At 35.1% G+C, this 27,618-nt stretch overlaps 1 protein-coding gene and 1 long non-coding RNA gene across 7 annotated transcripts in view; one reads left to right on the top strand and one right to left on the bottom strand.

Annotated features, from left to right (window-relative positions):
- The window catches only part of si:ch211-133n4.6, a 127,128-nt gene extending 109,752 nt beyond the window's left edge, over positions 1–17,376 (top strand). The window contains exons 1-10 of one of the 5 annotated variants that reach the window (XM_005159334.4): positions 10,165–10,243; positions 10,628–10,686; positions 12,243–12,275; positions 12,375–12,407; positions 12,481–12,516; positions 14,754–14,786; positions 14,875–14,910; positions 15,035–15,064; positions 15,442–15,474; positions 16,562–17,376. In XM_005159334.4, the coding sequence (XP_005159391.1) occupies positions 10,233–10,243; positions 10,628–10,686; positions 12,243–12,275; positions 12,375–12,407; positions 12,481–12,516; positions 14,754–14,786; positions 14,875–14,910; positions 15,035–15,064; positions 15,442–15,474; positions 16,562–16,743 (486 nt within the window). In that variant the 5' untranslated portion in view covers positions 10,165–10,232 and the 3' untranslated portion in view covers positions 16,744–17,376. Of the gene's footprint in view, positions 1–10,164; positions 10,244–10,627; positions 10,687–11,032; positions 11,073–12,014; positions 12,276–12,374; positions 12,408–12,480; positions 12,517–14,753; positions 14,787–14,874; positions 14,911–15,034; positions 15,065–15,441; positions 15,475–16,558 lie in introns of those variants that run through there. The other 4 variants (NM_001100059.1, XM_073931233.1, XM_073931234.1 and 1 more) reach the window with 4 other exon arrangements.
- Positions 11,609–27,618, bottom strand: part of LOC141378984 (uncharacterized) — a 52,419-nt gene continuing 36,409 nt past the window's right edge. Inside the window, exon 3 of one of the 2 annotated variants that reach the window (XR_012394852.1) lies at positions 11,609–12,575. This is a non-coding gene — a long non-coding RNA (uncharacterized lncRNA). The remainder of the gene's footprint in view (positions 12,576–27,618) is intronic. The other variant, XR_012394853.1, reaches the window with a different exon arrangement.

Here is a 27,618-nt window from a genome sequence, read left to right as displayed (position 1 = left end):
CAATCATTTCCTTCTTTAAATTTGTAAAGATTTATTTAGTTTTTACTGTACAATATTGTCAGAAGATTGGAAAAACATTGCCTGGTCTGAAGAGTCTCGATTTCTGTTGCCACATTCGGATGGTGGGGTAAGAATTTGGCATCAACAACATAAAATCATGGATCCATCCTGCCTTGTATTAACAATTCAGGCTGGTGGTGGTGTGGGGTACATTTTTTTGGCACACTTTGGGTCCATTAGTACCAACTGACCATGGTGTCAACGCCACAGCCTACCTGAGTATTTTTGCAAACCATGTCCATCTCATTTTGACCACAGTTTCCCATCTTCTGATGGCTACTTCCAGCAGGATAATGCACCATGTCATAAAGCCTGATTCATCTCAGACTGGTTTCTTAAACATTACAATAAGTTCACTGTACTCAAATGGCCTCAACAGTCACCAGATCCTAATCCAACAGAGCACCTTTGAAATGTGGTGGAGATTGTCATCATGGATGTGCAGCCGACAAATCTGCAGCAACTGTGTGATGCTATCATGTCAATATGGAGCAAAATCTCTGAGGAATATTTCCAGTACCTTGTTGAATCTATGCCATGCAGGATTAAGGCAGTTCTGAAGCCAAAAGGGGGTCCAACCCGCCACTAGTAAGGTGTACCTAATAAAGTGGCCGATGAGTATATATTGTTTCAAACTATTAAAATGTCAATAAAATCACAATGCTAAACTGAATCTTCAAATTAAAGCAGAGATCAATGTTCAATCATGCAATTCATAATCGTAAATAACAGAAGAAAAGTGGACGATCTGAGGTAGAGTAAATTAAGATCAAATCTTCACTTCTCTCTCTTCAAATGACACGTTTAAAAAAGATTTTCATCTTGTTGAGTCTATCATCATTGTTTTAAATCGTGTGATTTAGTTGCTGAAATATCCGATAGTGAAGCTGGTGAAAGTGTTTGATTATTGTCCCTCATCATCAGACAGCTCTCATGTGAGACTCAGGCTTATATTAAAAAAAGCTATTCAATCCCATCAGCCTCTGGATAAATCCTGTCTGGTATGTGCTGCTTCAGCGGCGTAATTTTTCATGATGATGGAAGGCAATGGAAGCGGCTTTGAAATTATGACTTCATTTACCGAAAGACCAAACACACAAACCAGAGCTTCAGCACTGACGACAGACGCTGAACATGACTCTCGAATCATGCTAAAGATAAATGCCAACACTTTGTTTCTCCAGTGTTGATATATTTCCTTCAGAAAACAGGAAGGAGTCAGCCATACAGTAAAAAAATATTGCTTATTGTTAATTAGTGTTTATTTACGGCTGTGAGTTGCAGTATGGGATGTTGATCTCTGCTCTGTCAACATTTGATGTTGAAGATTCAACTCTATAGTTGAACAAAGTGACTATTGACATTTTAGTAGTCTGAAATAATGTAATGTATAAGAAATAATATCTAAATAAGTCTGTAAAAGAACAGAAAATGTGCCGGCAGTTTATTACAAAGTTTTTGTAGCGTAATATACAACACCAACTTAGACAGTATATCACTTTCAACTATTAAAAATGTTCAGAAACGTCCGCACCAATGGTGTAGTGGTTAGTGTATCAACACATGCACTCTGGTGCTTGCAGCGACCCGAGTTTGATTCCCTCCTCGAGGTTCTATACTGATCATTCCCCTCACTCTGCTTCCCTCACTTTCTGTCAATGCTCTCTATCCTGTCCATTAAAGTTGAAAACCCCCCCAAAAATAATTATTGAAAAAAAAAAGTTGGAACATTTCAAGGTTAACGGTTGTTGTAAGAAAGACCAAGCTCCCATAATGCAATTCAAATGCATGAATAAATAGGAAAAATAAATCAAAAATCACAAAAAATGGAAAACTGCTAATTTACAGATATACAGTTGAAGTCAGAATTATAAGCCCCCCTGTTTATTTTTTCCCCAATTTCTGTTTAACACTCCATATGATAGAATCACACAGTTGCTGCAGATTTGTCGGCTGCACATCCATGATGCCAATCTCCACCACATCCCAAAGGTGCTCTATTGGATTGAGCTCTGGTGACTGTGGAGGCCATTTGAGTACAGTACAGAACACATTTCTAAACATAATAGTTTTATTAACTCATTTCTAATAACTGATTTATTTTATCTTTGCCTTGAGGACAGTAAATAATATTTTACTGGATATTTTTCAAGACACTTCTATACAGCTTAAAGTGACATTTAAAGTCTTAACTAGGTTAACTGGGTTAACTAGGCAGGTTAGGGTAATTAGGCAAGTTATTGTATAACGATAGTTTGTTCTGTAGACTATCGGAAAAATAAGACTAAGACTAATAAGACTTTCTCCAGAAGAAAAAATATTATCAGACATACTGTGAAAATTACCCTGCTCTGTTTAACATCATTTAAGAAATATTTTATAAAGGAAATCAAAGGGGGCAAATAGTTCTGACTTCACCTGTATTTTACTGTCTAAGATGTCAAAACAATGAACCGTGATTACTTGCTAATGCTAAACAAAGGTATTAGCTAGCAAACTCGTCAGTTTTACTAAACAAAGGTCCAGCACTGAAAATTTAATCTAGGTAAACAGCACATTAACCAAAAAATATACCAAAAAAACTACAAAACCTTTGGTATTTTTAACTTTGCATATGGGATTTTTAACTTTGCATTTTAACATTTATGATCCCAGGGGGTCAAAAGAGACTCAGGACAAAATAGATGTTTGGACCAGAAACAAGACAGTTTTTTTATGTGATATTGAATGTGTTTGTGTTGCTTGTTTTTCTTTTGCGACATTCAAATGAAGTCAAATTATTCGCCTTTCTGTGATTTCTTTTTTAAATATTTCCCAAATGATGTTAAACAGATTCCGGATTTTTCACAGGATTTCCTGTAATATTTGTTCTTTTGGAGAAAGACGTATTTGTTTTGTTTTGGCTAGAATAAAAGCAGTTCTTTATTTATTTAAAACCATTTAGGGTCAATATTATAAGCCTACAAAAAAATATTTTTTCTCATATTTTTCTGTCTACAGAAAAAACACTGTTGTTGGAATATCAAGCCAATTCCATGCGTGTTCAATAAGAAAAGGTCTGGAGAGAGTTTTCTTCAATGCCAAAAAATAACAGTAATTTATTAGATACAAATGAATAATTGGATGACAGAGCTCTGGGTTATGTTACCCCAATGCAATACAAGAAGTATATTCAAGAGGTTCTCAACTAACATAAATTTCCTGACTCCAGCATATATATATACACAACTGATATTAACAGGTGGAGTTTTGCTGTAACGTCACTTATTAGTCATTCTGCAGTCCTTTGGCTCTTGTACCCCCAGACATACTTCCTCTTTCTGCAACCCCTCTCTGCATACCAGAACTGAACAATTACATGCATCTTTAATATATTTCACAACTTCTACAAGTATCATGACAACTTGTGACATGACTTTGTATTAAACAGCAGTTCTTCTATGTCCCTCTTGTCAGCATGTTCCTTCTAAAAGTATGCAGCACCGTAAAAAAGAGGAAGTGTGTCTGGTCAAGATGTGGTATCATACAATAGAAAAGGTTAATTAATCTGTTGTTAGTCTGAACATTTTTCTAATAAAAAAATAAAGGCACAAAAGTAATAAAAAATAATTCCTTTTTTCCAACAACGTTATACAATAACTTGCATAATTACACTAGTTAAGCCTTTAAATGTCACTTTAAGCTGAATACTAGTATCTTGAAAATATCTAGTCAGATATTATGTGCTGTCATCATGGCAAACATAAAAGAAATGAGTTATTAAAACTATTATGTTTAGAAATGTCTTGAAAAAAATCTTTCCGTTAAACAAAAATTGGGGAAAAATATACAGGAGGCAGGCCCGGATTGGCTAATCGGGAGGACCGGGAGAATTCCCGGTGGGCCGGTCCGTTTTTTGGCCGCGAGGGCCGGTATCCCTAGCTCCAGAATCTGTTGCTCTCAGCAGTCACACTTTTTAAATTTATTTATTTATTTATTTACGTGACCACAGCCTTTTTATTCTTGATTTTACCGCAGCTCTACTCTTTTTATCTATTTTCTCGCTGAGTCACCAGTAATTGAACAGCTGTTGTGGTTCAGCGGTTAGCACGTTAGTTTACGATGCAGCTGACCCGGGTTCGATCCTCGTCTAAGTAATTTATTTTTTTCATTTTTATTGTTAAGACATATAATACTGTTAGGGTTGTTGAACATTTGAAGTTCTAAAGCAGCTGTTTTCTCAAAAAAGACGTGATAGTGTAATTAGAAACTAATTTGGAAATGACCTTATTTTAATATAGTCAGTCGTGAACTGAGGTGGGCCGGTCTGAGGCTTGAAACTCCAGGGCTGAAAAGGAGTCCCACTCCGGGCCTGACAGGAGGGCTAATAATTCAGGCTTCAACTCTATATGATGACGTTGAATGTAATTATGCAGTGAAGCCAAAGGTCAAATTTCCACTTGTGGATAATGAAGAAAGTCTAAAAACTCAGTTTTGATGGACCTTTCTCAGTGAATCGTGACCCGCAGCACAACAAACAGAGGTCTGTAAGTTCAGATGCGCCTGAAACCCGAGCGAGCCTGTAAACTCCCTAATGTAAAGTGCCGCGGAGCGTTTCTTTTCTCCGTCAAGCATGAAAGCACGTTCTGTACCTCTCCATCCCGGCCACTTCCTTTCAGCCTCCATGTTTAAAAGGGAAATCCGGGGGTCCCGTGTGCCCTCGGGCCCTTTTACACATACACATGTAAATCTGACCTTACCAGCTTTCAAAGCCTTCCCTCACGAGTGTGCTCCTTGAAAAGACAGCTAAGCGGCCATAATGTGGCCTAGTGAGGGATCCTCGGTGGTTAATTATCCATTTACGCTTTTAAAGAGAAAAACCCTTTTAGCGCGCGCACAGAGGACTCCTTTGATATCCCAAATACCAGCGCGCGGGACATGTCCAATGTAACTCTATTACACAGGACCACTTTCTCCCATTATCAAAAGTCTAACCCTGTTCTGCTCCACAGCGGCCGCTCCATTTTACCAGCGGCGCCCATGGAGAGCCGGGAAAGCTAAAACCCAGATGCGTAGACTTCCTGTCTTGTCCCGCCACGGCCCATTCATTCCCATTGGCAGCGCTTCCGTCTGATAAAAGGGAAAAATAGCCACCGGATTGAATGTCTTTGGATGGATGAGTCTCTGCTTTGGTTTGTAGGGGTTTGGTCTTGGGTGTGGAATTTCGGCCCTCTAAGGATGGACATGAGTTTTGCTCAGATTTTGGCAAGATTTGCTGCTCAAAATTTATTTTGCAGAACACCATGTCCTAACAACATCTGGTGATCTGAGTGACAAGAAATCTGACATGACATTTACCGATTTACACCGAGTACAGTTCAGTACAATATAGTAGACTAACTCACTATTCCCTGCTTCATCTGGAGTCGCCACAGTGGAGTGAACCACCAGTTACTCTGGCAACTTTTCAACCTAGGCTCATTGTGGATATGTACTCCTGTATACATTTCTGGAGAGCGCAAAATTCATCCCAGGAGCTACGTTTTTTTGTAGATTTTACCACATTATCACCCTGTTATTTACCTGTTTATTTTATTTCTTTGCTGTAGTCTTATCTGCTTTCTGAAAATGTTCTTTGCCGTACTTGAAACCCATCGTCGTGGTCGGTTCGGTTCCGTGTCTTAAGTCCACTGGCAAACAGGTAACAGCAGAAAATCATCATATCATAATGCCTCGTAGCGTTGGTTTTAATGGCGCAATGCAACCATATGCATATCTGCCAACATTCAGAGCAAATAATCCAGGAGACCCCGGAAGGGGGTGGAGTTGGGGTGGGGTGTGTGGTGCTCGAACACAAGAGAAGGCGGAGTAGGTATGGTTGCGTTGGTTTTGATGCACATGGGGACTGTACCGAAAAGCTAGGCAGACTATATCAAAAAACTTCGGAGGATGGGGAGGGGGTGGGAGTTCCAGGTGTCAGAAAAACTGGAATGTTGGCAGGTATGGCCATATGTATCTCTACATAATAACTACTCTCCAGAACTGTATACAGGGGTACATATTCACAGGAGACCTGTGTTGCATGTTTTATACATTGGATAGAAAACACTGTAGAAAACGCACGCTTTCATCTCCCTATGCACCACGCACTTTCTTAAAATCACTTCATATCACTCTAAAAACATTGTGCATTTCTGAGTGAGCTTCACACAGGTGAGTGGGCTTGATAAGCCACCTGTAGAAACACTTTTAAACTTTAGTTTTTGTGTAATGTAGCTGTGTGAACATAAGCAACATCTTTGAATGTAAGATGCCTTAATGCAAAGAGAAACAATAGCTACGTTGGTTAATGAAAATGCTATTATGCGCATAAAAAATAAATGTGCATAACTGCGTAGGATAATTTTTTTAATTTAATAAGTACAAATATGCATAAACTACAATGGAAACACTTTTACCCAACTAATTTCAGTAATTTAAAAAAAGTCATGTGATTTTGTTATAAGAGATCATGTGATAAAAATGTGCGTCAATGGACAAACCAGCGGCTGAGCACACTGTAAACCATCTGAAATGTTGTTTTGGTCATTCTAAAATGCCTTACCCATTTAAGTATTGGTGTTATTATTATAGGTGGGCATAGTTTAATTTTTTTAATCTAGATTAATCTTGGAATTAATCTAGATTAAAATGGCTCATTTGAATTTTGCCGAAGGCATTCAGAATATGTGTACACAAATAATAAGTCTTTGAGAACGGGTTTCTCAAGCCAGGTAGCGCATTAGACCAGGGGCTCATCTCCTGTTTCCAAAATGCATCCCAAACTGCTTGAGAAACTGTTCTACTATGATAATTGGTGATGAAAATAAACAATGTTCAATAAGATGTACTTGTGTTTACTAACTGTTTATTCAGTTAAACATAAAAGTTGAACTGTAGGCTTACATAAGCTCCAAACAGCGATTTTTGATTGCCTTAATCTGACTAAAGTCACAACTGAACTAAACAGAAATGGAATTAAGACGTGGCGTATGCAGATATTAGTGGCATTATTAAAGTAAACACTGCAATCATCACCGTCAGGTAATACAGTAATAAACAATTTACACCCTATAAACACAATCAAGCCTTAATAACACTCTGGACCACTACTTTAAAGATATGTAGTGTGCTCTAAAACAGTGACAAATTTTCAAATAGCTGTTTCTTAGCCAAATAGTGTACAAACAATAGATTGTTTCCCAGTGTTGGGTTGTGGCTGGGCATCTGCTGTGTAAAACATATGCTGGATAAGTTGATGGTTCATTCCACTGTGGCAACCTCTAATTAATAAAGGGACTAAGCCGTAAAGAAAATTAATGAATGACAATGGAATGGTTATTTATTCAATTTCCAAAATTGCACACTTATGATTGGTTTTGTTGTTTATGGTCTCAAATAGCTATTTTAAAAACAAACATTATTCATGTTAACGTGTCCATAACGTGCTTTATGACATCAGAACTATTTGCGATATCATTTAGTAATCAGACTAGCTTTCGGAAACATATCTCAGAATGCTGTTTTTGTCATCACGGAGTCCCTCTTACATCACACGTCTCAAATCGCGACTCTTTCCGAGTCTAAACCTGACCTAGGGGTAGATTTCCAACCATTGTGGGTAAATTCCCGACCTTTTGGAAACATTTCTGCGACTCACTGTACCTAAAAAACACGACAGGTCATGCGTTCGGCCCGGGACGTTACCGGATACTGCCTTTCTCTCAAAATTAATCTTAAAGAAAGCTCGGACTGAGGGGGGAAAAAAAGTGGAATTTGCGGAACCCGAGTCTTTCCTGCAGCACCGGGCACTAATACCTCCATCAGCAGCAACCTTATCGCTGGCATCAGGACAACAGGAGGCCAAAAAAACAAGCGCCATTTCCCCAACACCAACCTTTTAAAGAGGAAAAATTCTATTTATGCCATGCCAGCCTGCTATTGCTTTACAGAGCAATTAGGTTTGCATTTCTCCCCGAATACTGGCCTCAGTGACCCGGGGAATCCCCAGCATTGAGCGCATTTCAACACGGTGCGCCGTCAGGTCACCCGGGCCAATTATGATGACCTTGCACTTGGCATCGCTTTTGATATTCACCTGTTTTTTTGCTGGAGAGAGACTTTTAGAAATGCAGCAGCTAACAAAAGCTTCACTGTGAGGCAAGACATTGCAGGTAAATAGGGTAAAAGAAAAATAGATATCACTGTACTTTCACTGATGATCGATTAGGAATTGCAAACATTTAGGCAGGCTGCCACTCCTTAAAGGGCTACTATTATGCAAAAATCACTTTTATAAGGGGTTTAAACACAGTTGTGTGGAAAGCGTGTGTGAACATATCCAGCCTCTAATGGTAAAAATGTATTAATTCTGTTTTTTTCTTACCACGCTACATAAAAACACTCAGCAGAAACACTTTGATTGACATTCTCTCTTTGTACATGTCATCAAAGGGTGAAAGCCCCTCCCACTAATGAAAATCTGTGCCTCATTAGCATAAACAGCCCTGAGTAAGAAGCAGCCCTCTGCTATTAGAGTTTTGAATCTGCCACTATGCTGACACATAGGCACTTGTAAGTCATAAACACTCTTAGGACATCATTATTATACATCTTGTAAAAAGGGGCATAATAAGTAATATAAACGATAGACCATAATAATAAAACAATAATATGAAACAATAGAGGATTCATTTTGTCCATATGATCTATATTTTCATATTGCACAGCCTTCGTTCAGCAGTGCACTAAGCAAGCTCCATTAAGACACGAATGAGGAGTTTGATGTGGAAGAAGTGGACTGGCCTGCCCAAAGTCCTGACTTTAATCCGAATGAACACCTTTGGGATGAATTATAGCAGAGCCTGTGAATCAGGCTAAACGTTTTGAAAAGCCTTTCTAGAAAAGTTGAAGCCTATTAAACCCCACATATTAAGATTGGGGTGTCGATAAAGTTCATGTAAAGGCAGATGTCCCAAAAACTTTAGCAATGTAATGTATGGAGACTTAAGAATTAATTTAAGAACTTAGATCTGACTAAAACTGTGGCTTGCTTTGGGAGAAAAAAGCATTTTGAGAACGATGTTATGTAGAGTTATGCGTTTCTTGGATATTTTCTTTCCATTAGACTGAAAAGACTCTTTTAAAAAGTCCAAATCAACATCAGGTGCATAAGAAATAATTGTTTTTTGCCTTTCTTCTGATACAAAGGCACTTTTAGCTCCGCCCTCTTTTGAAAAGAGCACAATCTCATTTGAATTTAAAGCAACAGTCACCAAAAGGGCACAATTTGGATCAAAGCATCAAAAGGGCAGTGTCAAAGAGTTATAAAAATTTGTGGGTTATTTTGAGCCCTAGTTTACCAGTGTACAAAGCAAGCTCCATAGAGGCAAGGATGAGAAGTTTGATGTGAAAGACCTGAACTGGCCTGCACAAAGTCCTGACCTTAACCCTAATGAACACCTTTGGGATGAATTATAGCTGTGATCCAGGCTTTCTCATCAGTGTCTGAGCAAATGCACATCTAGACGAATTGACAAAAAAAAAAAAAACATAAACACTCTCCTATACCTTTTGAAAAGGCTTTCCAGAAACATTGAAGCCTATTAAACCCTACATATTATTTTTGAAGGGGTGTCATTAAAGTTCATGCAAAGGCAGACGTCCCAAAAACTTTAGCAATGTAATGTAAAAAGACTTCACTTTGTAAAAATGTTTAAAATCTGACTAAAACTATGGCTTAGTTTGGGAGAAAAACACATTTTGAGAATGGTCTAATGTATAGTTATGCATTTTTTGGATATTTACTTTCCATTAGACTCTTATAAAGTCCAAATCTACATCAGATGCCTGAGAAACCATTGTTTTTGCCTTTGTTTGACCTTTACAGCGGTGACTGGGAATTTTTTAGCGGGAATGTACATGGGAAGGAGATATACGAATCCTTACATTAAGCCACGCAATTAATGTAATCCAAGATGAAGCGTTTTTTCCCAGGTCTCCTCTTTCCCAATAAGAAGCCCTCCCCTCCTTCATTCTCCATGGCCTTTGAGCAGGTATAAAAAGCTTGGCGGATGCTGTGGCCACAGGACCAGTTCAAGTGCAATACCACACAGTGTACTGTAGACCAGGCGGACCGTCTCTGACCTCCAGCCATGCTGACCAGGTACATCACAATGGATTTACCTACTTTATATTAGCATTATAGCATATTAAGGTGACTATTGGTTTAAAAATGGGAATGATAATTGTTTATGTATGGCTCAAATATATAAAATGCTTTCTGTTATATGTTAATAATATTTGAAATAACTATTCTATTCATGTTTAAAGATTTACAGTAAAAAATGTCAAAATTTGCATGAATGTCTTATAATTCAGAGTAAAATGTCAGAATTCTGAGACGGAATAAATAACATTGCAAGATGTAAACTCAGAACTCTTAGGGGAATAAAAATCACATTTACAAGATTAATATAAAAAAAACAAATGCATTTTTTGACATATTTATTTAATTATTTATTTGTTTGTTTGTTTATTTGTGCTGCAGGAACATTCTCATCCTCTGCTCATTGGCACTGATACTGGTTAAAGCGGACCTTGAAGCAGGTGAAATTCAGAGAAAATATCTGGAATATTTATTAAGCAATATAAGAAAATCAGCCACAAATACTATTTTAATTTTGTTTAATATTTATTATATATAATATACAGTTAAAGTCAAAATTATCAGCCCTCCTGTCAGTTTTATTCTTTCAAATATTTTCCAAAGAATACAGATTCAGGAATTTTTTACAGTATTCCCTATAATATTTTTTTCTTCTGGAGGAAGTCTCATTTGTTTTATTTCAGACACAATAAAAGCAGTCAAAAAAAATTTCAAAGCATTATAAGGTCGATATTAAGCAATATTATTTTTTCGATTGGCTATAGAACAAATGCTATTTTGTTCTATAGCATTAAAATAATCAGTAAAATAATATTTATTTTAAGAAGTTTTAACAATTGTGATAAATCTGTAGTCTGTAAATGTAGAAAGATACTGAAGTGAAGAAATATTTAGAAATCACCCCACAAAAAATATAGAAACCAATTTTTTATTTATATATTTATTATTATTTTATTTATATATAGATTTTTTTAAATCCTCTCAGTAAAGCTTCACCTATATTTTATTAAAATATACTTTTATAAATAAATAAAAAAGTATATGTAATTTATAAAACATATATTTTTAATAAAGCTATCATTTTGCTATCAAAATTGTGATAGATTTGTGAATCTATTAAATTTGTAAATGATTTTTTCAACACATTTCTGATAATAATATAGTTTTAATAACTCATTTCTAATAGCTGATTTATTTTATCTTTGCCATGATGACAGTAAATAATATTTGACTAGATATTTTTCAAGATACTAGTTTTCAGCTTAAAGTGACATTTAAAGGTTTAACTAGGTTAATTAAATTAACTAGGCAGGTTATGGTAATTAGGCAAGTTAATGTATAATGATGGTTTAGTAGCTAAAAAATATTGACCTTAAAATGATTTTAAAAAATAACAAAAAACTGATTTTATTGTAGCCTAAATAAAACACATAAGACTTCCTTCAGAAGAAAATAATATTTTTAGACATACTGCAAAAATTTCCTTGCTATGTTAAACATCATTTGGGAGATATTTAAAAAAGAAAAAGAAATTCAGAAAAGGGGGGGGGGGGGGTTGTATGTAAACACATTTTTTATATTTCTATACTTACAATTATTTAATTTATATATCGATCTTTATTTAAAAATACATTGCAAAAAAGTTGACTCAACTTAAAATTATAAGGCAACAAACTTAAATCAAATCAAGTGAACTGGAAGTGAGTTGGAAGCTGAGTCAACTCAAAATTGTCCTGAAGTTTGTTGCCTTCAAATTTTAAGTCTTCAGGGTTTTTGGTAGCTTATCATTAAGGCTTTATTTATTTTAATACTTAATTTAAAGCCATTTATTTAGCATCAAAATCATCTTTAAAATAATGTTTTTTTTTCAAAAGGTTTTAATTTGTTTTATATATATCTATAATCTGTAACTATAGAAAGATACTAAAATGATGAATTATTAAAATATTCCCCTAAAAATGCAAATGACTGAACATTGACTTGTTTTCTTTTGCAGCTGAAGGAGGGTCCCAAGCCATGTTTGCCACAGGTAAACATCAAATGACTTACATGCAAATCTGTGACAACACATGTTTTATATTTACCAACTGCCCATATAAACCTTAAATATGCCCTCATTAATCCACAGATCAGGATTCAACCTCAGATGAAGCCCCGACTGGTGAGTTGAGCTCATTCTGTTAATCAGCAGGACAGTTCAGTCTCATTATAACTCAGTGTGTTTTGATTGACAGAAAGTATGAACCTGGTCTCTCCTGACCTGCCCAACGGTGAGTGAGTGAACACTGCATGCTTCACAACAGGATGAAACACCCTCTCATATTCCATCCTGATACACAACAGAAGATCAGTGATAGATTATTGCATGTTATAAGTTTGACAGCTCTTCTGAGGGTTGAATGGAAGATTTCAAACCATATATTTATAGTGTTGGTCTTTATAAAACCAGATGCCAGATTTTTAAAGAGCACATAATGATCAAACAAGACCTCTCAATATCTGAACATTCAAGAAATGTGGACTTTATGAGTCTGCCATCTAGTGGTGATTTTACCAACATGCATACTTAACTAAATATATACAGTGGAAGTCAGAATTATTAGACCGCTTGTTTATAATTTTCCCCAATTTCTGTTTAACGAAGAGCAGTTTTTTTCAGCACATTTCTAATCATAATAGCTTTAATAACTCATCTCTAATAACTGAATTATTTTATCTTTGACATGATGACAGTAAATAATATTAGACTAGATATTTTTCAAGACACTTCTATACAGCTTAAAGTGACATTTAAAAGCTTAACTAGGTTAATTATGTTAACAAGGCAGGTTAGGGGAATTAGGCAAGTTATTGTATAATGATGGTTTGTTCAGTAGACTATCGGAAAAAATTGGCTTAAAGGGGCTAATAATTTTGACCTTAAAATGGTGTTTAAAAAATTAAAAACTGCTTTTATTCTAGCTGAAATAAAACAAATAAGACTTTTTACAGAAGAAAAAATATTATCAGACATACTGTGAAAATTTCCTCACTCTGTTAAACATCATTCGGGAAATATTTAAAAGAGAAATTCAGAAGGGGGGGGGGGGGTAATTCTGCCTTCAGCTGTATATATGTATTCTATTTTGATTCACCTGATTCTTTTTTAAGAATAATTGTGACTTTTTTCCTCAAAACTTTTGAGAATTGTTAAAATTGCAATATTTAAATTAAGAAATGAAAAAAATAACTGCAAAATTTAAGAATCATATATATTTTTATTTTTATTTGCCTGAGGAAATATCATTGCTTAAGCTTATTCACATTAATGCATTATCATTTTTCTTTTTTCAAGATGATTGTGTCTTTTTTTCTTCACAATTTTGAGAAATGTCAGAAATGCAAGATAAAAAGCAGAAGATTTAAATTCAGCCACATCCATATTTAAAGAATAATTTGTTGTTTCTATTTTTATTCACCTGAGAACATTTCATTGCTTGAGCTTGTTTACATGAATGAATATTTTCTTAAAGACAATTGTGACTTTTTATCCTCAAAATGTAAATTCAGAAATAAAAGAAAATTATAAAAAGAGCCAGATTTAAATTGATCCACATGCATATATAACAATCATAACTATTTTTTTTAATCCACCTAATGAAACTTCATTAATCAAGCATACTCACATAATATTATTCAAAATAATAATAATTCTACCTTTCTTCCTCACATTTTTGAGATGTCAGAATTGCAAGATGCAAATTCAGAATAAAAATAAATAAATTTAACTGCAAGATTTAAATTCAGCCACATGCATAATTACGAATCATAATTCATGCATAATTTATTTTTAAAAATTTAAAGCACAGGATTTAAATTTAGCCACATGCATATTTAAAGAATAATTTGTTGTTCCTTTTTTGATTCACCTGAGAACATTTCTTTAATCAAGCTTGATGATGTAATGGAACACATTTTTGTTATTATTTTTTAAAAGATAATTCTGATTTTTTTTCCCCTAAAAATTGCAAAACGTAAATTCAGAATTTAATCAAAATTAAAGACCACAAGATTTAAAATCCGCCACATGCATATTTAAAGAATCATTATTATCTTCTATTTGAATTCACCTAAGGAGCTCAAGTTAATTTACAATAATTAAAAAAAATCATAATGTAAATAACTGTGACATAATTGTGACTTCTTCCACAAAGTTGGAAAAATGTCAGAATTGCAAGATGTTAATTTAGAGTAAAGTAAATGATAATAATGAATTAAATTCAGCATTTCAAGATAAATGAATCACAATATTTACATCAGAATAAACAAGTCAAAATTGCAGGATGTAAATTCAAACTAGTTAGATGTCTTAAATGTAAACATTATTTACTGAAAATTGTTATTATTTTTTATTCCCAAGTACCTTTTGTCTTTGATATACACAAACCTCCAAATATTTGTTTTCTTTTTAGAATCAATGCTTAAACAACAGAGATATTAAAGTTATTTTTCTTTCTTATACTGACAGATGAGCTTCTGTATTATAATGGAGCAACTGCAGGTACTTGAAACTTACATTTTTCCAATAAAAATTGACTTTGATTAAACATAACAAAAAATTTAATACAATTGTGTTCTGTATCGTTTAGATGCGAGCAGCACCAGTTCTGAGGCAGGAAACAGCGGTGAGTGTCAGATTTGTTGATGAAAGTGTGAAAGATGAATCAAATGTGGCTCAATAATCATTACAAGTAATTAAAAAACTGAAAGAGAATTTAATTTACGTTCATTCTAATGTTTCTTTTACAGCACCTCAAGTCAATGATGTGCCTAAAGCAGGTGAGTCTTTTACTTTATATGTGATGTTACAAAAAATATAGGCACAAATATTCTGATTTCATTGTCCGCTTATTACTGCAGCCACACAAGAAACCACCATCTAAAAATTTTTAAATATTTTTACATGGCATATTTCATTTATACAATTTTACATAGCATAAATGAAAAAATATATTATTAATATTATTGTTATTATTATTATTTAATATCATTATAGTCGTTATAATATCATTATAGCTATCATTATGGTTGTTTTTTGTTCTTAAAATAAATGGTTTAGATTAGACTGATTTAGAGATGAAATATGAAATACACCTGGAAATTCTGCATCCAGATATCTCACAAATTAATGTGATTATGTTTATATCTGTTTTTAGATGCAGCTAAATCCAGTATGGAGGAGAATGATGGTAAATTTCACATCATGAACATTCACATGCTGTCAGATTCAATTGGACATTTGTAAAAAAAAATAAATATGACTTTTTATACCTGTAAATAAATATCACTGGAGTATGTTTTGGAAGATGGTTCACCCAAAACTGAAGACAAAAAATCTGTTTACTCAGCTCCAAGTATTTTCTTCTTCTACTGAACAACACAAAAGAAGATATTTTGAAGAATGTTGAAAACCGGTAACCATTGACTACAAAAGAATTATTTTTTTTAGGGGGGTTGATGCAGTTCCTAGAGAAACTTAATATTAAATACAAAAAAAGTGGGCGTGGTTTGTTTTTTCTACTGCGAGCTGATTGGATGTAGTAAAGTAGGCATTTCATTCTGAAAGATGGGGTTTGTGGAGAGTAATTATAACAGAAAACTCCTCCTCTCCATTTATGTTTTCTGTCAAAACTGACATCTGGAGGGGCGTGGTTAAGTATGTTAGCCCCTCCCAATACCTCAGACAGACCTAGGGTGTAGTCACACTATGCTCGAACCCTGCCCAGAAGCGTTTCTCAGCTCAGTTGACAAGTGTGAGTGCTCCGATTCTGGCTTAGGCATGATTCAGTTGGCAGGCCTTGGCCCGGTTGGAAAAGGTGTACTAGAGCGGGGTTTGGTTGGCCTTTGGTATGCTTGTAGCAGACCTGAGGCTGAAACTGAAGATGAGACGTCACTTTAAAGGGACTGACAATTCCATCGGCGCTTGAAAAGTTGAGCTAGTCCCAACTTCTGCAGCGAGCAACGCCTCTGAAGCAGCGCTGACGGATCCACAATGCAGTTCGGCAACGCCTGACGTCACCCATTCAAAGTGAATGGGAAGCGTTGATGCTGAAGCACCGCGTGAATGGGGCGTAACCCTACCTGTCACGGTGACGTCACTCACTCTATTAAGTGCATTGTGTCTGAGTGATGCAATCTCAGCTTGCATTATAAAGGCTACATCCAGATACTATTAAAGTTGAATAGATACTGAGCAAGTGCTCATTTTTGGGTGAACTGTCCCTTTTTTCTGAGTGAACCGTCTAAAAATAACCGTTTTTTCCCCCTAACAAGAAGATGAAGCTCCTGATTCAGAGGAAGTGGCTGCTGTGAAACCAGCCCCGGTTCCAGTTCCAGTTCAGCGTGCGACTAAGTCCCACAATGCACCATCAACATCATCAACATCATCGTCATCATCACGTAAACGAAGCAAACCAGCGTCCGGCTCAAAGAAGAGATCAAGAAACCAACGTCCCTGAGACCCGTCCACTTTACCGAGAGAAACAGGGCAAAGCTGCAATGACCGGGCAGTGCCAGGAGACGTGGGAGAGAAAAAAAAAACATACGACAATCTTGAAGTAGACTTTAAATCCTCTGTGATGTACCGATCGACTGTGCGCATGCTCGTTTGTTTGTGTGAAACCGTTCTGTAATTAATGTGAGCTTCGCGGCTGCGCTTGCCAAATATTCCTCCACTTTTCACCCCCGAGGCAAGGCGGACGCGGACACTATTAGGTTGATTTCGTTTTAGATCAGGCTGTAGATGTGAAATACGACATTGTCATAAGCTGAGCATTTATAGATGGTTCGAGTTTTGATTCATTACAGGACACATTTTAATCGAAAAACTTGATGATAAACTGTGGTGCTGGCAACCTGACGACGCTGTGCCATGACAACTGTAGCGTAGAAACAAACAGAAGCCTTCGCTCTCCTCATAACGACAGTGTTTCAATCAAAAGTGTTTCTCTCTTTGTTTTCGGTAACTTTTTTATACGCAAAGTATTTAACATTATTGAATTTACTAAATATTACAATCAGTAACATGTTATTCTGAAACGTTTCTTTCCTTTGTTTGTATTGTACCCCTAAATAAAGGTTGAAGCAATGAATATGTTCAGTAGAAACAGTGTGTGTGTGTGTGTGTGTGTGTCTTTATTGTGTTTTAGGATGGAATATAAATTTTTTCATAATGTGAAATAAACAATAAGCTGATGAAGCTGCACGGTGGCGTAGTGGGTCGCACGTTCGCCTCACAGAAAGGTTGCTGGTTTGAGCTTAAGCTGAATCAGTTGGCATTTCTGTGTGGAGTTTGCATGTTCAGCCAGTGTATGCGTGGGTTTCCTCCGGGTGCTCCGGATTCCCCCACAAGTCCAAACACATGCAGGTGAATTGGGTCAGCTAAATTGTCCGTAGTGTATGAGTGTGAATGAGAGTGTATGGATGTATTTTTTTCTAGTCATGTGTTGCAGTTGGAAGGGCATCCGCTGTGTAAAACATATGCTGGATAAGTTGGCGGTTCAATCCACTGTGGTGACCCCAGAATAATAAAGGGACTACGCCAAAAAGAAAATGAATGAATGAATAAATTAATACAAATGAATCGCATCAAATATGGGGAAAATTATTCATAATTAAACCATTTTTTTAAGATTTAAGAAACACTTTACGTTTAATTCATTAAATTTTTTTATTTTTCATCAACTTAATAAAACAAATAAATAATAATTAATGAATACAAATAAATTCAATATAAATTTGTATTATACATAATTATAAATAAAATTATACATAATTATACATACAATAAATTAAACAAATTTCTTTAGAAATAAAAAATATATCAAATAAAACAAACACTTTGCATTTAATCAATTAAAAAAAATTTTCATCCACTTAATACCATATTTAATTAATAAGGGATGAATACAAAAAATTAAATATTACAATATTTTTATTATACATAATTATATGTAATATTATACAAAACTATACATGTACTAAATTGACACATTTATTTTATGAATAAAATATACACAACATCAAAACACATTTATATAATAATTAATATAGAATATAAAGTTTTAAAGAAAAATAAAAGAAATATAAAAAAATAAATGGGTATTAATTGAATACGAATGAATCACATCAAATATGGGGAAAATTATTCATAATTAAACCAATTTTTTTAAGATTTAAGAAACACTTTACTTTTAATTAATAAAATTTTTTCCATCTACTTAATAAAACAAATAAATAATGAGGAATGACTACAAATAAATTCAATATAAAATTGTATTATACATAATTATACATACACTAAATTAAACTAACTTCTTTAAGAAGAAAAAATGTATAACACCAATAAACACTGCATTTAGTTAATTAAAATGTTTTTTCATCTACTTAAGACAATAATTAATTAATAAGGGATGAAAACAAATAAATTAAATATTACAATATTTTTATTATACATAATTAAACAAAATTTTATATAATCTTATATAATTTAAACTTAAAATTAATTTTAAATGAATAAAAATGTAACTAACTTAAGTTAATTAAAATTAAACAAATTTCTTTAGGAGAATATACATAACATTAAAAAACACTTAATTAAAATGTTTTTCCATCTACTCAATAAAATAATTAAATAATAATGAATTAATAAAAATAAGTACAATATTCATAAGATTATACATAATTATACACACTACATTAAATTAATTTATTTAAGAATAAAAAACACATAACATCAAAAAACACTCTAAGTTTAATTAATAAAAAAATAATTAATTAAAAGTTGTAATTAATTAATTACATATTACATTTTATTTAATTAATTGCATGTTTTTATACTTTCCTTCTACCTAATAAAATAATTGAATAATAGTGACTGAATACAAATATATTCTATAATTGTTTTAATTATACATAATTTCGAATAATAACGAAATCAAACTAATTTCTTTGAGAAAACCATCAAAAAACACCAAAAGCCCTTTACACTTAATTAATTACAATGTTTTAGTATACCTATTTAACTAAATATTAAATAATAATAATTGGATAATAGTTTTGAATCAAAATGAGTATTATACATTTTAATTAAATAGACAGAATTTCCACATAATGATCTCCATTGGCTCCAAGTGTAAGAATGGTTTGTGTTTAATGCAGAGTCATGGCCCGAACTCAAGTGGCCCGAGCTATAGTGTTAGTGTGTGGGCTGTAAGTACAGCGCGGTCTATAGGCTCAGTGTCTGGATCTCTATAGCGGCCGCTGTATGACTGAAAGGTCGAGCTGTTCCCTCAGGATGAAGCTGATACCTGTGAGGCTTTTAGTGCTTCTCTTGTGACGTTCAGCACCACTTTAATCCACACACAACCTTTCTGAACAATCACACGTCACGCAGACGGGATTTACCTCTAATCAGCACAATCACCGCAGTCATTCCTGCTAAGAATGGGTGTAATTTTGTTGGATTGTTGGATACAAAACTGAATGTACTGATACTTTGACTTCAATACCAATTTCTGAACAATACATTTTTGATAGAAATTTGATAGAAATAATACATTATGTATGTATGCCTACATTTTAGCGAATCTCAAATATGTTTTTAGGGTTTGTTTTGTTATATGTTTCAGTTGATAAATCCATAGGGCGTTGTCTACATTTAGGCGAATCTGAAACACGTCACTTAAGGTATGTTTTATTGCACATTACAGATGATAATACCACTAGAGGGCGCTTTCAACATTTTTGTGTAAAGTAAAATTCATTCTTGCGGTTATGTTCCATTGCACGTTTAATATGACAAATTCACTAGAGGGCGCTTTCTACATTTTTGCGAAATGTAAAATACATGGTTGCGGTTACGTTCTGTTGCACATTTAGGATGGCAAATCCACTAGAAGGCGCTGTCTACATTTAGGCGAACCTGGAACACATTACTTAGGGTATGTTTTGTTGCACGTTTCAGATGATAAAACCACTAGAGGGCGCTGTCTACATTTAGGCGAATCTGAAACACATCACTTAAGGTATGTTTTGTTGCACATTTCCGATGATAATACCACTAGAGGGCGCTTTCTACATTTTAGCTTAAAGTAAAATACATTACCGTGGTTATGTTCCGTTGCACATTTAAGATGGCAAATCCACTAGAGGGCGCTGTCTACATTTAGGCGAATCTGGAACACATCACTTAGGGTATGTTTTGTTGCACGTTTCTGATGATAATACCACTAGAGGGCGCTTACTACATTTTAGCTTGAAGTAAAATACATTACCGTGGTTATGTTCCGTTGCACATTTAAGATGACAAATCCACTAGAGGGCGCTGTCTACATTTTAGCAAATCTCAAATATGTTTGTAGGGTTTGTTTTGTTCAATGTTTCAGTTGACAAATCCACTTGAGAGAGATGTCTACATTGTTGCGGTTATGTTTCGTTGCACGTTTTAGCTGACAGATCCACAAGGGGGCACTGTTTCTATTTTTGCGAAACGTAAAACACGTTGCTGCGGTTATGTTGTTGCACACTACAGATGAAAAATCCACTAGAGGGCACTGTCTACATTTAGGTGAGTTTGAAACACGTCACTTAGGGTATGATTTGTTGCATGTTTCAAATGATAATACCACTAGAGGGCGCTTTCTACATTTTTGCGTAAAGTAAAATACATTGCTGCGGTTATGTACTGTTGCACGTTTAAGATGACAAATTCACTAGAGGGTGCTGTCTACATTTCTACGAAGTATAAAATACATTGCTGCGGTTATGTTATTGCACACTACAGACGGCAAATCCAATAGAGGGCACTTTCTACATTTAGGCGAATCTGAAACACGTCACTTAGGGTATGTTTTGTTGCACGTTTCTGATGATAATACCACTAGAGGGCACTGTCTACGTTTAGGCAAATCTAAAACACGTCATTTAAGGTATGTTTTGTTGCACTTTTCTGATGATACCACTAGAGGGCACTTTCTACATTTTTGCGTTAAGTAAAATACATTGCTGTGGTTATGTTCTGTTGCACGTTTAAGATGACAAATCCACTAGAGAGCGCTGTCTACATTTTTGCGAAGCATAAAGTACGTTCTTGTGGTTATGTTACGTTGCACATTTAAGATAGCAAATCCACTAGAGGGCGCTGTCTACATTTTTGCGAAGTATAAAGTACGTTTTTGCGGTTACGTTCCGTTGCACATTTAAGATGGCAAATCTTTTAGAGGGCGCTGTCTACATTTTTGCGAATCTGAAATGCTTTTCTTAGGATATGCTTTGCTGCACGTTTCAGATCATATAGAATATATATATTTTTTTTTCTTTTTTTTTTTAAAGAATAAGATAATGCTTTACTTGATAAGATTAGAATAATTCAAAACATGTTTGTTTCAATAAGCGGGATATCACCTAAGCCTTATTTTGAGCCAGGTAAAAACTTGGTGATATATAAATTGTATTATTACTATCATGAATGCAATGTTCTAGTTATAATTAGCAGTTCGCCAGTAACTTACCGTAAATCAGCACCATTTATCTTGCTGTATATATTTATTTCTTTACTGTTAAATATACCATCATTTTCACAACGTTAAAACACAGTAACATACCACATAACTGTTCCACAGTAAAATGCAGTTCATATTACAGTAAAATACTGGGTAATTTAAAAAAAATCATTACCAGTGTACACGATTAAAGATGTAATATAATATGAGTCTTGCCACTCTTATTCTGAAGTAAAGTCCTGAGGGGTGAAATTTAATAGAGAACAAGTAGGGCGCGCTATTGCTGATTGTTGTGGTCTACAAAGCAAACAAACACAGCATAATGTAATAGGGCAGTATCGGGGAGGGGTTTTTCTTAGAAGCATCTCTTCTCCATCTTCCTGATTCCTTGATAATACTGAGAATTGCTTTAAACCCTTTTGTGTTTGAGGGTTCTGTTTCTTTTAAAAGTAAGACTGAGCATGACACGGGGGAAATGGCAGTCGTTTGTTCTGCTAATTTTGTGCATGGAGTTGGCATCTGGAAGTAGTTTGTTCAATAGATTAAAATGGGCTTCATGACTGTCCTCCACAATCAAATATGGCTGATCGCTGACTAGTGTCGGGATGCTTTAATATGGCAGTTAATATCTTTCTAGATTTATTTATTATTAAATCGTTAAAAATTAGACGTAAAGCTTTAATAAATATATGCATACAAGTGTTTTTTTTGTTTCAAATAACGACAATTTTTTCTTTTAAGTAAAATATAACCGTGTTTTTTTCAGTCTGCTATATCTGATCAAAGTTTAAATGATGTGTATAATTTTATGTATTTTTTATTAATTTATTATTTCTTTTAATCCTATTGTTACTATTATTATTATAATTATTAAAATTATATTTATTTTTGTGTTATTTTATGTATGTTTTCGTGTAAATATGTGATATTTACCTTATTATTTATATACTATTTAGTGTATCAATATATTCTGCATTGCATATCATTTGTTTGATGAATTGTATCAGTGAATGATTTTTCATGTAGACCTCTACATATCAATACTATTTAAATATTTAAATGTTATTTTTTTAAGTTTATTTAAGCGTTATTTTCTGACCTATAAAGAAAAAAAAGTTTAAATGAAGGACTTAAGAAAGCTCATTTGAAGTGCAGCTATTAGTTTGCATCAGCAAAGAATCCCTTGAACCAAGTGAACTTGTAAAAAAGCAGCAGCAAAGTGTTTGTAAGGGCTCATTCTCTTTGTGCACCATGAACAAACTTTAGGCCTTCTGTTCCTATCTAGCTGTGAATCAGTGATCGGCTTTACCAACCCATCCCGCTCTGAACACTTGAAATGCTGAGGAAGGAGTCGCACTTGTTGTGTTCGGATCAATGACTGTAAAAAATATGGACGACGCGACAGCCCTTTTTCCCATTGAACGCCTTGAGGGCAAAACGCCTGCTTGACGGGCACAAACTGTCGCAAAAGACTGCTGAAATTGGAGCCAGACATGCGCAGAAGGACTGTTTGATGGAGCCAGAGGAGGAGCCGCGAAAATGAGCAGAGTCGAGCTTCCAATCAAACGCTTTATGTAAAATCAACTACGCCCCCCGAACTTCTCAGCATGCGTTTGCTGTCATATCAACACAAATGGATGTAATAACGTTAACAAATATGAGGGTTTTATATATTCAATCGCGCCAGCTCCAGGCCGCAGCGCATAACTTACTCGCGGCGTCGCGGGGTGATTCCGGCTCGCATGCGGCAGCGCCTGCTCGCTCGGCCGCCGCATCAGGCTCGATTGACTCGGACTGGAATCGGGCAGTGAGTCCAGGCATCCGGAGTAGGTCCAGCAGAGGTAACATTAGTCAGTCTGAGCTCTAAGAGATAAGTCTCCGGCAGGCGAGAATCTAGCCGGAACTGTGTTTTGCTATCTGGGTGGCTAGGCGTGTATCAGCAAACTAATAAAGCCCGAAAAAAGCCCTGAACTTAGCGAATAAACAGTGTTTCACCAAGATCATGTATGTCAGAAACTGTAGTTTACTGCTGAACTCATTTTATCATGGTAAAATAACACAGAAATCGAATAACAACACTTCAGTCTCCTGCCGAAGCTCAGACGCGCTGCTTTGAGAAACTGTCAATCACAGCTGTGTATCACGATGACACGCCCAGCATTAAATTACTGCTAAAAACAAACTGTTTACAAAAATGAAGATCTGCACCTATTTCAGCACAATAACCAGTGCCTTAATCGACCAGAACTATCTTTCGGGACATTTTATTGCAAGTGTAATATTTTTTTTTATTTGGGCTCAAGTCTCCTTCATTAACACGGAGGAGGCGGGCTTTATGACTTGTACTGCAGCCAGCCCCCAGGGGGCGATCTAACGGCCGAAACCTTCACTCAAACGTAGGCTTGCGGCACACTTGGTTCGGATGGAAGGCATGATTTCTGCTTTTCCCCCTCCCCCCACCCCACCCCCAACCAGACTGACTCACTGCTGCTGCCGCCACATGGTTATATCAGGTATTACAGCACAACAAATTATTCAAAACCACTATGCAATAGCTGGAAAATGATAATATGCATTTTACTTACTGTTATAAAAACTTGTCAATAATAATAGGCATATTTATATAAAGTAAACAGAAATCTACATGAATCCTTATGTGTTTTTTAAAGATGATAATTTACACACACACACACACACACACACACACACACACACACACACACACACACACACACACACACAATTGAACAGAGCAAGAAAATTTTCACAGTACGTCTGATAATATTTTTTCTTATTATTTTGGCTAGAATAAAACCAATTTTACATTTTTTAAAAGTCATTTTGAGGTCAAAATTATTAGCCCCTTTAAGCTATATTTTGTTCCGATAGTCTACAGAACAAACCATCATTATACAATGAGTTGCCTAATTACCCTAACCAGCCTAGTTAACCTAATTAACCCAGTTAAGCCTTTAAATGTCACTTTAAGCTGTATAGAAGTGTCTTAAAGAATATCTAGTCTAATATTATTTACTGTCATCATGACAAAGATAAAATAAATCAGTTATTAGAGATGAATTATTAAAGCTATTATGATTAGAAATGTGTTGAAAAAGAGATCTCCGTTAAACAGAAATTGGAAAAAAAATAAACAGGAGGGCTAATAATTCCGACTTCAACTGTATACACACACACACACACACACACACACACACACACACACACACTTTATTACTTGAAATTGCTTTGTTCTTATTTGGAAATACATGCAAGGTATTACCTCATAATTAATTAATTGATTTCATTTATTTATTTATTTGTTTGAGTCTAATTCTTAGAGATTCTTATTGCATTTTAATAATACTAAAATTGTATAAACCTTATGAAAATTAATGGTTAAGTTAACATGTTTAATTTTAAGTATAACAGCAATTTTTTATCCTAAAACAAATTTTCTTTATCTAATTATTTATTTATAATTATTCTTTAATTAATTATAACCAGTAAATAAACAATGAATCCATTAAAAAAATTGCAGCACAAAAAGGGTCTTTTTATTATATTAAAATTTTTCCTTTAATTCTTCAGGGGGGGGGTGTCATTATGCAAACATAATGTTTTATCTATAAAATAAAAATACATACACAACTGCCAATAAACCAAGGAATAAGCAATGATGTATAAAAATGCATAGCGCTGCAGTGGGTAGCACATTAGCCTCACAGCAAGAAGATCGCTGCTTCGAGCCTCGGCTGGGTCAGCTGGCGTTTCTGTGTGGAGTTTGCATGTTCTCCCTGTGTTTCCTCTTGTTGCTCCAGTTTCCCTCACAAGTCCAAAGGTATGTGGTACAGGTGGATTGGGTAGGCTAAATTGGCCAAAGTGTATGAATGTGAATGAGTGTGTGTGGATGTTTCCCATTGATGGAAGGGCATCCGGTGCGTAAAACATGTGCTGAATAAGTTGGTGGTTCATTCCTCTTTGGCGACCCCAGATTAATAAAGGGACTAAGCATAAGAGAAAATGAATGAACGAATAAACATTCAAACATACATGAATAAATTGAAATAATCATGAAATTATCTCTAATCACGAAAAGTTTATGTAAAGGATTTTTGATCGCCTGCTGGTAATTGTAACAGTAATTCTAATAATTTAGCGACTCTCGTTGGGAAAGGTCATGAAATATGGTTATAATGGCTGTGAGGTTTCTCTAGGGTTTTGTGGAGAGTAAACTGCTCTGAACGTGGCTCATTTTACAGAAGCGTCTTGGATCCTGCAATGGAGACTCAATGGATGTCACGGAGAGATGGATTTGTCGGAGGACTTGAGCACAAACAGCCTTTTGACGGAGCAGAGCTGGGAGACATTCTTACATTTCAGATGCTGTTACCATTGACTCCTTCTCTAATGGATGAGCGCCTCGACAAGACCCCGACATCACACGAACCACCTTAAATACGCTCTGAGCTCCTCAAAATCCCTCGCATATTGACAGAAACCATGTGCTGTCACTGTACCAGCAGTATTATCACTGCTGGACTATAAACACGTTGAAAAATCAGTGCTGTGAAAAAGTATTTGCCCCTGGGATTTAAAAATGCTTTTTTTTTTTTGCTTGTTACTGTTAAAAGGTTTAGATCATCCAATCATTTTTAATTTTACACAAAGAATTAGAGTAAATACATCTTGCAGTGTTTAAATGATCATTTCGTTTATTTACCCACATTAAAGTGGACCTATTATATCCTGTTTTACAAGATCTAAAGTAAGTCTCTGATGTCAGCAGAGTGTATGTGAAATTGAAACTCAAAATACCACGCAAATATTGTTTTATAACTCTTTAAGTCTGGCTTTAAACCTAATTGTGGCATTTGGTGACTGTCGCTTTAAATTCAAATGAGATCTTTTCAAAAGAGGGCGGGGCTACAAAAGCCTGTGTCAGCATAGTGGCAGATTCAAATTCAAAACTAACTTCCTATGCTAATGATGGAGAAATGGTCACTAGTGGGCGGGGCTTTCGCCCTCTAATGACTCGTACAAAGGGAGAATGTCCAGCCTGATCTCACGAGGAAACGTCCTCGTCATGATCAACTCCTCTCTGCGTCTCAAGTCTGCCGATGTACACGACGAGCTAACTGGATAAACTGGTTGCACCGGGAAAGCCCTCCATATGGAGGTAAGCGGTCAGCTAGTAAGCGCCAAAAGGAACGGCGTCATGCCGCCCCGTAGTGTTCGCTTAAAAAATTAAATGCAGTCATACGTACCTCCGGCTACATAATTTGAGGTCTCCAGAAACGTACACGGGACTACTTTTTCAGAATGAGCCTGTGTTGCATTTTTTTCCTAATTAAATTAAATCATCGGAAGCACTTTAGTCTAGCTCACAATTCATGCTGTTAACTATTACCTGGTTATTATTAATATTTTAAATGTTTACTAGTAGTTACAAAGTATAATTTTATTTTTTGCATCCCTAATCCTACTCAAACACCCGCTTTGAATGTTATCACTAGGCCCACACGGAATCTGCGCGCGCAGAATTCCGCAGAATTTCTGCAGATTTTCCGCAGAATTCCGCAGATTTTCCGCAGAATTCCGCAGATTTCTGCAGATTTTTTGCCCATTATTAATTCTGTTTTTTAACTTGAGTAAATGTGTAAATCTGAATTTATTCAGTTTTTATTCAATAATTTATTACTTTTTATTTAATATATTAAGGGTTTAGTTATGATACTCCGCTAGATACTCCCGAAATAATTCCGCAGAAATCCGCAGATTTTTAACAAAATTCTCCGCAGAAATAGCAAAAAACATCCGCAGATTCCGTCTGGC

This window comes from Danio rerio, chromosome 19 (assembly GCF_049306965.1).
Source record: "Danio rerio strain Tuebingen ecotype United States chromosome 19, GRCz12tu, whole genome shotgun sequence".
Classification (NCBI taxonomy): Eukaryota; Metazoa; Chordata; class Actinopteri; order Cypriniformes; family Danionidae; genus Danio; species Danio rerio.
Note: the sequence above shows the minus strand (reverse complement) of the source record. Positions and strands in the feature narration are given on the sequence as shown.